The sequence below is a fragment of the Leptonychotes weddellii genome, chromosome X, assembly GCF_054177405.1.
Source record: "Leptonychotes weddellii isolate Sample4059 chromosome X, ASM5417740v2, whole genome shotgun sequence".
Taxonomy (NCBI): Eukaryota; Metazoa; Chordata; class Mammalia; order Carnivora; family Phocidae; genus Leptonychotes; species Leptonychotes weddellii.
In genome coordinates this window covers 1,059,829-1,073,731 of record NC_138385.1, presented here as the reverse complement: position 1 = coordinate 1,073,731, position 13,903 = coordinate 1,059,829, and the positions used below count along the sequence as shown (strand labels likewise).

The 13,903-nt window shown below is 56.1% G+C and overlaps 2 protein-coding genes and 1 long non-coding RNA gene across 4 annotated transcripts in view; 2 read left to right on the top strand and 1 right to left on the bottom strand.

The window, feature by feature from the left end:
• Positions 1-1,246: 1,246 nt before the first annotated feature.
• LOC145717755 (uncharacterized) lies at positions 1,247-4,854 on the bottom strand. Of its 2 annotated transcripts, none has more exons than XR_014141139.1 (2): positions 4,493-4,854; positions 1,247-3,749 (listed from the first exon to the last, which is right to left on the bottom strand). It is a non-coding gene; the product is annotated as an uncharacterized LOC145717755 (long non-coding RNA). The 2 variants fall into 2 exon arrangements; XR_014141140.1 differs by having other exon boundaries at positions 4,682-4,854.
• Positions 4,855-5,029: 175 nt separating this feature from the next.
• ATP6AP1 (ATPase H+ transporting accessory protein 1) lies at positions 5,030-12,731 on the top strand. The gene is made up of 10 exons (XM_006739347.3): positions 5,030-5,223; positions 5,479-5,605; positions 7,993-8,067; positions 8,353-8,546; positions 9,021-9,061; positions 9,890-9,975; positions 10,418-10,656; positions 11,266-11,313; positions 11,401-11,632; positions 11,879-12,731. Exons 1-10 carry the CDS (start codon positions 5,081-5,083, stop codon positions 12,086-12,088), a joined length of 1,395 nt encoding a protein of 464 aa, XP_006739410.1. The 5' UTR covers positions 5,030-5,080; the 3' UTR covers positions 12,089-12,731.
• A 467-nt stretch (positions 12,732-13,198) lies between these two features.
• Positions 13,199-13,903, top strand: part of GDI1 (GDP dissociation inhibitor 1) — a 6,184-nt gene continuing 5,479 nt past the window's right edge. The window contains exon 1 of the mRNA XM_081808011.1: positions 13,199-13,455. Within this exon, the coding sequence (XP_081664137.1) occupies positions 13,411-13,455 (45 nt within the window). The 5' untranslated portion in view covers positions 13,199-13,410. The remainder of the gene's footprint in view (positions 13,456-13,903) is intronic.

The window sequence follows — 13,903 nt, the reverse complement described above, 5'->3', positions numbered from 1 at the left end:
ATTAGTGCTTCCTGACAGGCCCCTGAGAGCTCCCCTGCCCCTTCCACCAAGTGAGGGTACAATGCAAGATCTGCAGCCTGGAAGGGGGTCCTCACCCACCCTGCCAGCACCCTGATCTCGGACTTCCAGCCTCAAGCGCTGTGAGCAATAAATTTCTTTTTCTTTTTTTTCCCCTCTTTTTTCTTTTTACTATTATGTTTTAAATTTCTGCTGTTGATAAGCCACGCAGTCTGTGGTATTTTGTTAAAACAGCTGGAACAAATTAATGCAATTGGTAAAATCCTAAGAACCAAAGGGCGGATCATACAAGTCAGGTTCACGGTCACTTTGGCGGAAGTGAGAGGGAGGCGATTAGAGAGGAATGATAGGGGATTTGGGGGTATAGACATTCGAGTTCTTGGACTGGACGATGCCAAGGGAGTGTTTGCTTTGATATGTCGTTGCACTGGATATCTTTGTTTTGTGCTTTTGTCCTTTTCCATCTTTGTGGTCAGCATGTGGGTCAGGCCAGCTGAGGGCAAGTAGTGGGCAGCGTGCAGGCAAGGCGAGCCTGGGAAGGGCTGCACCGTGGTCAGGGTGAGTGGGCCCTGGGTGTGGATTCCATCCTGCTGGGGGCCCGCACTTGGGGTGATTGGGAATCCAGGAGTGAGGTGGCAGCCCCCTTCCTCTCATCCTCACAGCAAACTCAGCATGGGGCTCTGGGTTTGCACAGCAATGCTCCAGGGGGTTGAAAGGCTCCTACCGTGGCCACGGTGTCCTCTGATCCCTGGATCACAGTGATGGTGGGGGCATCCTTAAATCTGGCACCTCCAGGTCCTCTCCTGCCTGGCAGTGGGCAAGGAGAATTGCTCTTACAGGGAAGGAGAAGGCTGAATAATTGTGAACGGTGATATGCCGTCTCCCAGGGCACCTGAGACATCTGGCATTCGTAGGTCATGAAGGGCCTCACGGCAAAAAAAAAAAAAAAAATGGGAGCAACAGGAAGCACCCCCGGTGTCGGCCCCTGAGAGAATGAAGCCATCTGTTGTGGAAGGCAGGACGGTGCCATTTCATCGGGCTCCAGTACAAGGAGACTAAGCATTAGACTGTTTATGGGCACGTACATAAGTGGTCAACCTGCTAAGAAAAACCAGAGAAAGGCAAACACCAAATTCAGGCTAGCAATGACTTCTGGGGGGAGGCAGAAAAATGAGATTTGGGAGACACAGATGCCTGGCCAAGGAATTGGCAGTGGCCTGTTGAAGTCTGGGGCAGGTTTATGAGGATTCCTTTTATTGCATACTTCATACACAGGTAATTAGATTACACGTATACACGTAACACATCTGTAATCTTGTAGCACATAGATATTATACATATTTTGGTATACGTCCAATATTATATTAAAGCAATTTAAGAAGACACGGGGGTGATGAGGGCCCAGAAGGGTTTTAATGAATTACTGAAGCTTTTACCCTAAAGATGAAGCCCATAGACAGAAGGTACTCATCGGTACTGTCAACAATTGGTGTGAATCACTCAGCTTAGATGTCACCTCCTGGTCAGACCAGCCTCAAGCGGGTGCCCCTCTCTGTGCCTCCCTCCGGGCCCTCTCTCCCCCTTTTCAACATCCATCACCCTGTGTTGTGACCTACTGTCCTGCATCTCCTCTAGATCAGATTGTGAACTTTGGGGGGGGGGTCCAAGTCTGACTCAGTGCCTGGCCCAGAGCAAGTGTTTAGGAAGCCTCGAGGGTCGCCACTCCAAGGACCTCTGACAGCTCAGAGAGGAATAAAAGCAGCAACAGGTGAGCTCCCCCACTGAGGATGAGAGCATTTCGGCGACACTGCCGGCCAGCAAGATCACATTTGTGAGAAAGCCTTTGCTTCAAAACTTGATTTAAACAGTGCTTATTGTGTTCTTCAGTTTGCCCGTGGCCACTGGCTCCTGTCATTCTGTGTCACCTTCTCCTGGTCCCCAGGGCGTCCATTCCTGCCCTTGACCTCTTCTATTCCTTCCTATGGCACTGCCATAGAACTTTCCTCCCAAACTGTGTGACTTGCTGGGTCTGTCCTGGGCCTGGAGGACTTCACCTACACTATGATGCCATTTAGGGTTCTTGTTTCTTTCCCCACTGGGCACCAGCCCAGGCAGATTCTCCGGGACTTCGGTGAGTGACTGAATGAGGGAGTGCAACTGAGCCCCAGGGTCGTGCGGTGGGCTGGTCCCTCCTTTCCCCACCGCTGGCTGCCCCAGCTCTGGTTCTGGCTCCAACTTCTCAGTTCAATTGCTCCCAGGGCCCCTGCCCCCATCCTGCCATCATGCCACTTGGTCAAACCTCAGTCCCAGACCAATGGCGAGGAACCAGCCTCTGGTTTCTCTAGCCTTCTCTCTGCCCCTCCATTACTCTGGCCAAGCTCCTGTCATCCTGTCATCTCTCTCCCAGAGAGGCGACAGCCTCCTACTGGTCTCTGCTAGCATTCTTACCCCCTCTAGTCTGCTCTGCTTACCACAGCCAGATCAGCCCTTTAAAATAAAAATCAGATAATGGCACCAGGGCTTCAAACCCCTCTGGGGCTTCTGGGGATAGAATAAGCCCCAGTGCAAACCCCTCCCTGCAGCTGGCCTGGACACTGCCATTGCCACTTGGGGGCCCCACAACACCCTAAATTTAACTGTTCCCAACTGGCTTTACCTCTCAGTCCCCAACTCAGAGAGACCCAAGAGCCACCTTCGGACAGTTTTCCTCGACCATGTCCTGTCAAGCTCACCTCTTCTCCCCAGGCAGAACTGCCACTGTCCCAGGCTGAGCCACACTTGTGACAACCACAACCACAAGCTCTTTCAAGCAGTTTCTCTGACAAGCAGAGGCAATCAGTGAGCTGTCAGCCACACAGGGCTGGGCAGTAGTCCTGCTGTACACTGCGAGCTGGCTCCCAGCATCCAGCCCTCCTGCGGGATCCCACACTGTATCAAGGGCTCTGCGTGCAAGCCAAATTCTGCTAACGAGAGGCATGGCCCTGTGTGTGGTGCTTTTCTTCAGCAGCCTCCTGGCTTAAGTCACAAATGTCCTGGTGTTTGAGCGGCAGGGGCGGCAGCCGCAGCGGCTGGGTGTACTGTCCCGGTGTCCAATCATGAGCACCCAACTTAACTGCAACCACATACAGTACCACAGTGGACCTCTCTGTAGATGCAGCTTGTGCTCAGCTGAGTATTTCTGTTGAATGGATCCGGAAAAGGGAAACTGCTTGGTTAAAGGTCATACACATTTTACAGTTTGTTAGATGCTGCCAAATTATCCCCCCAAAATGTTCTACTAATTGATCCTCTTACCACTGTGTAAGTGAGACTCTACTTCCTAACATCCTTGCTGACAATGGGCATTATCATACTTTCTTCTCTCTGTATTTTTATTATGAAAAATGCCAAACATACAGTGTATTGGTTTCCTTGGGCTGTTGTAACAGATTACCACAAACCAGCTGGCTTAAGACAAGAGAAATCTTTTCTCTCCCAGTTCTGGAGGCTAGAAGTCCAAAATCAAGGTAGGTGCACACTCCCTCCGAAAGCCCTAGGGAAGACTCCCGCCTCTTCCAGCTTCTGGCAGGTCCAGGGGTTTCTTGGCTTGGGGCTGCAACGCTCTGTCTCCATTGTCACGTGGCCTTCTGCCCTGTGTCCAAATCTTCCTCTTCTAATAAGGACACCAGTTACGGGGTTTAGGGCCCACCTGAATCCAGCATGACCTTATCTTGATCACATCTGCAAAGATCCTATTTCCAAATAAGGTCACACTTACAGAATGGATATGAATTCCAGGGGGTCACCGTTAAATCCAGTACATATAGCAAGGTCAAAAAAGGCTTACAGGGGCGCCTGGGTGGCTCAGTTGGTTAAGCGATTGCCTTCAGCTCGGGTCATGATCCTGGAGTCCCGGGATCGAGTCCCACATCGGGCTCCCTGCTCAGCGGGGGGTCTGCTTCTCCCTCTGACCCTCTTCCCTCTCGTGGTCTCTGTCTCTCATTCTCTCTCTCTCAAATAAATAAATAAAATCTTAAAAAAAAAAAAAAAGCTTACAGTGTCCACCCATAGATCCACCCCCTAGGTTCTGCCATTAACATTTTACTATTGTTGCTTTATCACAAACCTATCTGTAGTCACACTTCCCTCCATTTTATTTTTGGTGCATTTCAAACTAAGTTGCGGGCATCAGTTCACTTCCTCCTAAATCAATCAGTGTACATATCCTTAACAGGAGTTCAATATTTGATTATAGTTACCCGCTTTTTGTTTCTAATAGTCACCAATCTGAGAAATCAAAAATGGCACAGAAAAAGATAAAAAGTCTTTCAATTCGTTTGAGGCGGTGTCTCCCACCTTCTGACTCTAGCTGTCACTCTCTTTCCTCTCTTTAAAGCAAACTTCGAGAAAAGACAATCTACAACCATGTCTCCTTCCTCCCATTGACATCGCTCTTGCCAAAGTCTCCAGAAACAGTTTTCTGTCCTCATCTTACCTGCTTCCTGGCAGCAGTTGACACTGACATTGTTAATCTTGGTCTCCTTGAAACCACACTTCTCCCTGGCTCTTCCCCTCCTCCTTGATGCTCCTTTTCTGATCTCTCTTCTAGACCCTCCTCCTCCCTGCCCATTTTCAGTGCTGGACGTTCCTCTGGACATTATCCTGGGCCCTCTTCTCTCCTCACCTGTCTCAGGGAGAGTCCATCTGTAGGAAATTTTAAGCGGAAGGAAGATTAAAGCAGGGAGACGCGAAGCCCCGCGGGTGGGAGACCGAGGGAGCGCAACAGTCCCAGCCCCGCCCCACTCCCGTTTGGAGCCCGCGGTGTCAGTGGCGCGCGGTGGGAGCCGGCGGAGCTCCGCCCTGCCTCCTTTCCTACTTGGAGCGTGCGCGCCTGGAGACACGTACAGCCAATCCGTGAAAAGGAGTGGCCGTGAGTGGCGTGATCTTAGCCCAATCATTTGTGGACCTGGCGAGCAGGCCTGCGCCCGAGCCAATGGTGGCGCGGGGCGGAGCTCGGGCGGGGGCGATTGTCACCTGATCTGCGGCGGCAGCGGCGGCCCAGGCAGTGGAGGCCGAGGCTGTGATGGCGGCGATGGCAGCGTCTCGGGTGCAGGCGGGGACGCGGCAGGCCCCAGCGCTCTGGCAGATGCGGTGGCTGCCGCTGTTGCTGATGGCGGTGGCGGCGGCGGAGCAGCAGGTGCCGCTGGTGCTGTGGTCGAGTGACCGGTGAGCGTGGCGGGCCGGGCCGGGGCAGGCTGCGCTGCGCGCCGCGGCGGCTGAGGTGCCCTCGCCCGGCTCCAGGGCTGTCCTCAACGAGCGGCGGCCGAGAGGGGCAGGGGGGCAACTGTCCCTTCCTCGGCGGCCCGTAGTGAGCCAGCCGGGTCAGGACTCGGGGCCCCACGCATCACGATGGGAGCCCATGAGCTTCAGATCCCAAGCCATGCGCCCCCACTTGACAGCACCTCTTCTGTCCCCTGCCAGGGACTTGTGGGGTCCTGCGGCCAACACCCACGAGGGCCACATCACCAGCGACATGCAGCTCTCTACCTACTTAGACCCCGCCCTGGAGCTGGGCCCCCGGAATGTGCTGCTGTTCCTGCAGGACAAGGTGCGCCCGCCCCAGCCCTCTCTCCCTCAGTCATCGGGAAGAAGTCAGGCCCCTCCCCCCAGGACACTGAGGCCCATTCCCCAAGGGAAGCCTCAGTGACCTTGTCCCAAGTGTAGGGACGTGTGGCTCTTCTTTTGGGAAGGCCTGCAGGAGACGGTTCAGTGGGAACGGTGAGGGCCTTGAAATGGCACTGACTTAATTGGGTTGAAGCCCCGGGTTCAGAGGCCAGATGCCTACTGAGTACCAAGCGCTTATCTGAGCTACTCTCTGGGGTGGGGATTATCAGCCCTCTTCACAGATGGGAAGACGTACGTGCAAGGACGGTAAATGACTTGCCTAGGGTCACACAGCTAATGGGTGACAGAGTTGTGATTCTAACTTTAATGATCATAATAGAGATAATCGAAAAATGATCATTTATCGAGTGCTTCATATGCACTGTGCCAAGCTGATGTCATTAGCTTGGTTTTACTGCCAAGGAAACTGAGGCTGGTAGAGGCGCAACCGTTGGCTGATGTTCCGTGGTTTATGCACCCCACAATTGGCTCCAGCCTGAGTCTGTCGGACACCCCCCACTTGTGCTCTGGCACACAGTTTCCCTGCCATGCAGGTCTCTGCCTCCAAAGCAAGCATATGGACCACGAGGAGATTCTAGGGCAGTGTAGAATTGGTGTTTGGGAGGTTATCGAGCCTCTGCTTATTCCTTCCTCAGTGGTGGCCTGTGTGGCTCATTCCTCTTGTGGTCTTGCTCTATTGCTCTGTGGGCGGATAGTGCTGGTTATGCTGGCCTGTAGTCCTTCCACGAGGTGGTAAATAATGTAGTTAGACTGGAACTCAGTGCTCGTTCTACTATTTACCAGCCTTTGGACGTCTGAGATAATCTGTGAATGCCAGTTTCCTCATCTGTAAAATGAAGATACCACCTGTATCAGAAGACTGAGGCGCAATTCTTACAATCCTTGTAAAACATCTCTCCGGGGTCCCCTTATGGCATTCATCCACTCATTCATTTGCCAAATATGGACTGCCCACTGTGTACCAGGCGTTAGGTGTTGGGGACATAGCAGTGAGCAGAATAACCCAAGCCCCTACCTGGAGGAAGCTGACATTCTTGTGAGGGCAACAGGTAAATGCTAAGTTGGTGTATGACATAATGTCAATGCTATAGTTCTCAGAGAAGAAGGAAGCAGGCCAAGGGAACAGAATGATTGATTGGCTGTTGAAGATAAGGATGATCAGGCAAGGGCTCACTGAGGAAGGATATCTGAACAGATACCTAAATGGAGGGAGGGACAGAGCCATGTGGGTATGGCTGGAAGAGCGTTCCTGGCAGAGGGAACAGTAGGTGCAAAGGCCCTGGGCAAGGAGTGCTCTTGGTGAGCCCATGAAAGAGCTGGTGTGGCTGGAGTGTAGTGAGGGAGAGAAAGGGGTAGGGGATGGTTAGCCAGGTAGCCAGGTGATGAGGGGAAGAAGGGTGGTTGCGGTCTAAATGTGGCAGGAGGCTTTAGGCAGTTTTGAGCAAGGAGTACCGAGAGGACACAGTGGTTCCTGGGCTTTCAGAATGAGAACCCGGGCAGCCCAACAGCATTAGGATTCCTGTCTAGAAGGGAGAGGAGGCTGGGCAAGTGTGTATACTAAACAGAATGAGGTTAGGGAAACTGATTAAGATTGCCTCTGGGCCTAACTGGGAAAAACCAGAGGAAGCTGGGAGTCGGGGTGGAGGGGCAGGAGTTGAAGGACATCTCTAGGTTGTAGAGGAAAAGGAATGTGGTCATGGTTACTGTGGTCTGCAGTGCTCAGAAGACTTCAGTGCTTTCTCCAGCATATTCCAACATCTTCACCTCTCTCCCCCCTTCCACCAAAACCAGGCAGGGAAGGAACTTCTTGCTCTCTTTTAAAAAGGATCTTGTCCAGACTGGACATAGGCAGTGCTAGCCATTGCAACTGGCCTGCAGGTTCCCCTTTTTTCTGACTTCCGCCCTGGGGGTGGGATGGGACGGTGGCGGGGCGGGAGGGGCCTGCAGTAAATGTTCCTCGCTGCCCCCTAACCCCTCCCCCAGCTTCCCTATTCCCTACCCAGTTCCTCATCTGAAGGCAGGTGGCTGACTCTTAATCCTGAGGTTACCACAAGTCAGCTGCCCGCAGATTTCCTCCCAACCCCATGACTACCTTCCATGTTTTCTCACCCTACGAGGAGGGTGCTGAAAGACAAAAAGAGAACCTTCCATTCCTCCACTCCCTACCCCCAAACGTGCCTTTTTTCAGTCTTTTGACCAGAACCTATCTGATTGTAAATGAGATTTTGCTGTCCCTGCAAATGTGCAGGGAAGGTGTCTGCCCCTGCCCTGGCCCCGCCTTCTGAGGCGTCTTCTCTGCTTCCCTACTAGCTGAGCATTGAGGACTTCACAGCCTATGGTGGCGTGTTTGGAAACAAGCAGGATAGTGCCTTTGCTAACCTGGAGGTAAGAGTCCTCTCTCAGCCAAGGGCCATGGGGGCTGTCGTGCACTCCCTCCCCCAACACAATAAATACTGTCCCCTTAGGAACCAGAGGTGCTGGCTTTGGGGGTAGAAAGGCCTGAGGTGTCAGCGGCCAGGAATGTGGGGTGTTTTCTTCCTGACCTCGAATAAGACCCCAGTGTGGGTATGGGTGTGCCTTGCCAGAGAGGGCTGCCAGAGAGGTTTGGGGGCTGGCCCAGGCCCACTGGTCCCTTGCTAACTCATCCTTCTGCCTCTCCCTGGCCCCCAGAATGCCCTGGACCTGGCCCCTTCCTCTCTGGTGCTTCCTGCTGTCGACTGGTATGCGGTCAGCACTCTGACCACTTACCTGCAGGAGAAGCTCGGGGCCAGCCCCCTGCATGTGGATCTGGCCACCCTGCGGGAGCTGAAACTCAATGCCAGCCTCCCGGCCTTGCTGCTCATCCGCCTGCCCTACACATCCAGGTATGTCCCAGCCTCGGAGCCCAGAGAGTGGTGAGCACAACTCAGCCAGAGGCAACAGTCCTCCTGTTCAGTACCTTGAAGCCATATCAGGAGGTGCCTTGTATGTCCAGAAGAGGCGGGAAGGGCCTCTGGTCAGCGGTGAATCAGGCGTTAGTGCCTGGTACTGAGTGACGCTGACGTGGGCCCTGCTGGTGGGGGGCTAACTCCCCTAGCTGGGACGCGTCCACAGAGTAGCTGGCAGGGCCTGAGTGTGACCATGAAGCTGGGGCGGAAGGGGCAAGGGCAGGGCCATGTAGTGAGCGGAGGTGCAGAGGGAGGAGTGACCATGGCTTCCAGAGCCCCCCAACTAGAGTGCGCTGCTGAATGGGGCTAGTAGGGAAGGACGGTGGCCTGGAGGAGGGGAGGGGAGGTGTCCCAAGGCGGTGGGGAGCTGTTTGGACTGCGGGGCTCTAATGCGCTGCCTCCCTTCCGCAGCTCAGGTCTGATGGCACCGAGGGAAGTTCTCACAGGCAACGGTGAGTGGGGCCGGGGAGGGCACACATCTTCCAGCCTCATCTAGCCGTTGGCTGCAGAGAGCTGCCTCAGAGCTCCTGAGTCCCTCTCCACTCCCAGGGTGGCCCTCCTGCTTCTCAGAACAACTGGCTGCTGAGCAGAGAAATGCGGAACCCCCCCACCCTGCCGCGCCAGGCCTCACCCCTCTTCAGCTGGGGCCTTCCGTGTGAGAGCCCGTGGAGTCAGTCTCCACTCCAGCAGTGCGAATCTTAGTGTTTGGGGTTTAATAGACCAGCAGTGTTTCAAAAACCAGTGCTGAGGACTGCTCTTCTGCTATAAAGGACAGTCATTCCCCAGGGAAAGGTCATTGAAAACCTATAAGTGAATTTGGAGTTTTCTAGATCTCTCGGTCTTTTCTCATTTAATTTAGTTAGGGCTTGGCATTAAGGAGCCGACTACTGAGGCCGTAGGTATCCCGGGGAGGGTGGGGGGGCTGGGGGCAGGTGGGGTAAGAAGTAGCTGCTCTTAGGGATCCTTGATGGAACCTGAAAACACTAGTGAAGGTTGATGGGGGCCAGCTCTGTGAAGGTCTCAGTGTCCCACCACAGAGGACATGTCAGTTGCCAGGGGTGGGAGACTTGACAGTGTAGACGTCTGGTGGTCCCTACCTCAACGAGGTGATCCCACTAAACAGCATCAAGAGAGGCCATTAATGTGGCACATGGAAGGGCACAGCCTCATGTCTGCTGTCTCGTGCTGTGGGACGGCCAGACGGTGTCTAGCAGGCGTTGCGATGTTACTGTAAGTAGCTGCCCGTGACCTGGTTCTCTGCTCTCCCCATTGCTCCTCAGATGAGGTCATTGGGCAGGTGCTGAGCACGCTCAAGTCTGAAGACGTCCCATACACAGCAGCCCTCACAGCGGTGCGCCCTTCCAGGGTATGTAATGTACCCTTCGGCAGGGCTCTGGGAGGTGTGGGCAGAGGCCACACGGTGAGTGGGCTTGGAGGGTGTGTGGCTCGGAGTGGAGGGCCTTAGGGGGGCTGGTTTCTTCCCTGGGCCTGTGTGGGGGGACGAGGATGAACCGGAAAGTCATGCTTCCTCCTTCCAGGCTGCAGCTTTCCATCTTGCCCAGTGGGCCTTATGGGCTGGCGTATTCGGACAATACGTCCCAAGTTTTCCTAATTTGGAGAGACTAGGAAGATCTCAGCGGCTTAGGGGTCAGCCAGGAAGAGCTTTCTGGAGGAAGGGCCTCTGAGTATGAGTAGTAGGACTGCAGCTGCTGGAGAGGGTGCCCGGTGGGGACAGTGAGGGCAGGTGGCTTGGTTCTGGGCCGTGCTCTCAGGGCCGCTGAAAGAAGGCTTGTGGGTTTTCTGTGCAGGTGGCCCGTGATGTAGCCATGGTGGCCGGGGGGCTAGGTCGTCAGCTGCTGCAGAAACAGTCAGTGGCAGCTGTGGTCCATCCCCCTGTGAGTTACAATGACACTGCCCCTCGGATCCTGTTCTGGGCCCAGAACTTCTCGGTGGCATACAGGGACCATTGGGAGGACCTGACCTCCCTCACCTTTGGGGTCCAGGAGCTCAACCTGACGGGCTCCTTCTGGAATGACTCCTCTGCCGGGTAAGGGCAAGTACCTGTCACTGCAGGTGGGTGTGTGTGCTGGGGGGTCGTTCACTGCAGGAAGCAGGTGGGATCGTGGGGTAGGGCTGGTGGAGGGCTCTTGGGATGGGGCTTGCTCAGAGTTTTGTCTCTCCATGCCTTCTAGTCCTTGCCTGGAACCTTGGTTGTTAATACTTCCCAATCACTGGGGAACCTGATACTCCTCTCTTCCACCCCACCCTTGAACCGCCTCAGGGTGACTGCCCAAGGGTGTCTACCAGGCCTGAGTTAGTTCTTCGAGGGCTTCTGTACCCTCCCTGTGTGGCGAGAGAGACCACCTTTATCCCCAAAGTCCAATCTATGCTTCTCAGCAATCCCAAGGGGGAGTTGAAAGGAGGGGCAGTGGGCTCAGGGAAACCAGAGGAAGGTGCTTTTAGCTGGAGGTAGGGAACCTGGGTGCTGGTTTCTGACCTCGATGTGATGGGGCCTCAGTTTTGCCATTTGTCAGGTGAGGACACTGCCTCTTCAAGGTGGCTCTGAGGTAGAGTAGACCTGAGGGACTTGCTCTACTGCTAGATGCTAAAGGCCCTCCCAGAGCCTCACAGCTCACCTCTTACTCTGGTCCTGCAGGCTTTCACTGACCTATGAACAACTCTTTGGTACCACAGTGACATTCAGGTGAGTCTGAGGGGCGGTTGACATGTGGGCAGGCCGGCATGGCTCCAGCCTGCCCAGCTGCCTGACACCCCACATGGCCTCCCTCAGGTTCATTCTGGCCAACCGCTTCTACCCAGTGTCTGCCCGGCACTGGTTTACCATGGAGCGCCTCGAAATCCACAGCAACAACTCTGTTGCCCACTTCAATGCCTCCCAGGTCACGGGGCCCAGTGTCTACTCCTTTCACTGCGAGTATGTCAGCAGCCTTAGCAAGAATGGCAATCTCCTCGTGCCCCACTCGCAGCCCTCTCTCTGGCAGATGACTCTTCAGGACTTCCAGGTAGGGAACGTGGGGCCCAGACTGGGGATAGTAGGAGGGAGGGAGCAGAGACCTGATGAGTCTCAGCATCTCTGGGTCTGGGCTTGGGCTTGGGCTTGGGCATGGGGGATGGGAATGTAGTTGAGACGTCTGTCCCTGCAGTGCTCTCATCCCACGAGATTTGGACTACCCACTAACTTGGGAACCCCAGCCCTCACTGGGTCTCCCTCTGTGTGGGGTCACACGGTCCTTTGCATCCCCTAACAGATCCAAGCCTTCAACGTGACCGGCGAGCAGTTCTCCTACGCCAGCGACTGTGCGGGCTTCTTCTCCCCAGGCATCTGGATGGGGCTGCTCACTTCCCTGTTTATGCTCTTCATCTTCACCTATGGCTTACACATGATCCTCAGTCTCAAGACCATGGACCGCTTTGACGACCACAAGGGCCCCACTATCTCTTTGACCCAGATTGTGTGACCCTGTTCCTGTGGGGGGGTTGCAGGCGTGATGGTGTCCAGGTTGTTGCTTTCCCACCTCGAGGCACACTGGACTGAAGGGCTTCCCCTCTTCCTACCATAGCATGAACCCCACTTCCCCTCAGCCTGTCTTGTTCCCTGTTCAACCCACTGAGGGGCTTCCCACCCCCCATCTCTACCAACAAGGTGTACATATTCTTCGTAGATAGTAGACAAATCCCCCAGGCCCAGTCATCATAGGGGGGAGAGGACATGAGTTCTAGGGCCCCCCACCTCCCCCTTATTTATTCTCATCTCTGCATCTTCACCCCTTGCTGTTTATAGTGCTTTTGTGTAGCAAATGCTCCCTCCCCAGGCTTGATGGGGCTCCCTGTAGCAGCTAGAAGCTGGAGTTTGGGGGGTGTGGAAGTACTATTTAACTGTCCTGCTTGCCTGGTGTCATTGTCTTTTGGTGATGTTGTGCTAATAATAAGCAGTACACTGGGGTTTATCTCTGTGGCCTGAGAAGGAAGGGACCTCCACAGCAGCTGGCCTGGGTGTGATCACTGGTTTTCTGGCATGTTCCGGCCAGGTGCTTGGCAGGAGCCTGGGTTTCTCGGTGGTTTCCTTCTTAATGAAATAAAGACAGGTTGCCATGCTTAGAACTCTTGTCACTCATTTCTGCACTGGGCACGAGGGGATGCGCTTGGCTAAGGGCTGCAGGAGGAGGCGCCCGGATGTAACGGAGCCAGGCCAAAGGGAAGGCCGGAGGGTCCTCATTAAGCTGGGTCCCTAACTGGCGAGGGTACGGAGGGGCTGCGGCGCGCGCGGGAAGGGCGCGGCGGCCAGTGCCTGGGGGTGGGGGGAGACCGTCGTGACAATAGCTGGCTTCCTATCCCGAGGGGGCCGCCCCCGGCTGCCGCAGCGGCGCGCACCCGCCGCGCCCAGCCTCCTGGGGGGCGGGGCGGGCGGGTCGCGCGCGGCTCCCGCGCACGGATCCCTCGCGGGGCGCAGCACTTGCCGCCCCGCCCGTCCCGCCCCACTCCAGTCCCCTCAGGGCCCTCGGCGAGCGGCGCCGCCTGCGGAACCGCGCTGGTGCTGGGGCCCAGGCCCGGGCTGCCCCTCCTGGGAGGCGAGTCGGGGAGGCGGTGGCCCCTGCTGGCGCGGCGGGACGCGGGGAGGGGCCGGGACTCTTTGACGCGGCGGAGGGGTCAAGCGGCGTCGGTCGCCGCCATCTTTGGTCCAGTGCGGCGGCGGCGGCAGCGGCAGCGGCAGCGGCGGCGGCGGCTGCTGTGCTGAAGGAGGAGGAGGAGGAGCGACGCGCGCTGGCAGCTAGGCCTGACCATGGACGAGGAATACGATGTGATCGTGCTGGGGACCGGCCTCACCGTAAGTGCGGCCTCGTTCTCCCGGGACCCCGCATCGCCCCCTCCTCCCCGCGGCGCTGCCGCCCCCGGCCGCCGACTCCATCCTGCCGTCACTGCCGTCCGCGGCGCTGCCTCCCCGGAGCTCGGGTCCCCAAAAAGACGGCCCCGTGCCCAACGTCCCCCCCACCTCCCCCGCCGGCGACATCGTCTTTCTCCGCCGTGGCCCCGTCTCCGAGAAGCACCCCTCTACTTAGCTGCCCCCTCGACTCCCCGGGCCCGACCCCCCAGTCCCTCCCTCCCTCCCTCTCTCTCAAGGCCTCCTGGGCCCGAAGACGCACCCCAAGTCGGCCTGAGGTCCCCCCGCCGTGCCCCCGACCCCGCCCACCCGGCCCCCACCCATCACTTGCACCCAGCACCCCCCCCCCCAATCCTGCGCTAATTCTGGTGGGGATGAAGTACAAGGACCCTGG

Bases quoted from the DNA above. Each gene is read 5' to 3' on its own strand.
- ATP6AP1 (XM_006739347.3), top strand. From the start codon at position 5,081: ATGGCGGCGATGGCAGCGTCTCGGGTGCAGGCGGGGACGCGGCAGGCC. The intron at 10,657-11,265 runs GTAAGGGCAAGT...CTGGTCCTGCAG, and splicing joins TGGAATGACTCCTCTGCCGG to GCTTTCACTGACCTATGAAC. The intron at 11,633-11,878 runs GTAGGGAACGTG...ATCCCCTAACAG, and splicing joins TGACTCTTCAGGACTTCCAG to ATCCAAGCCTTCAACGTGAC.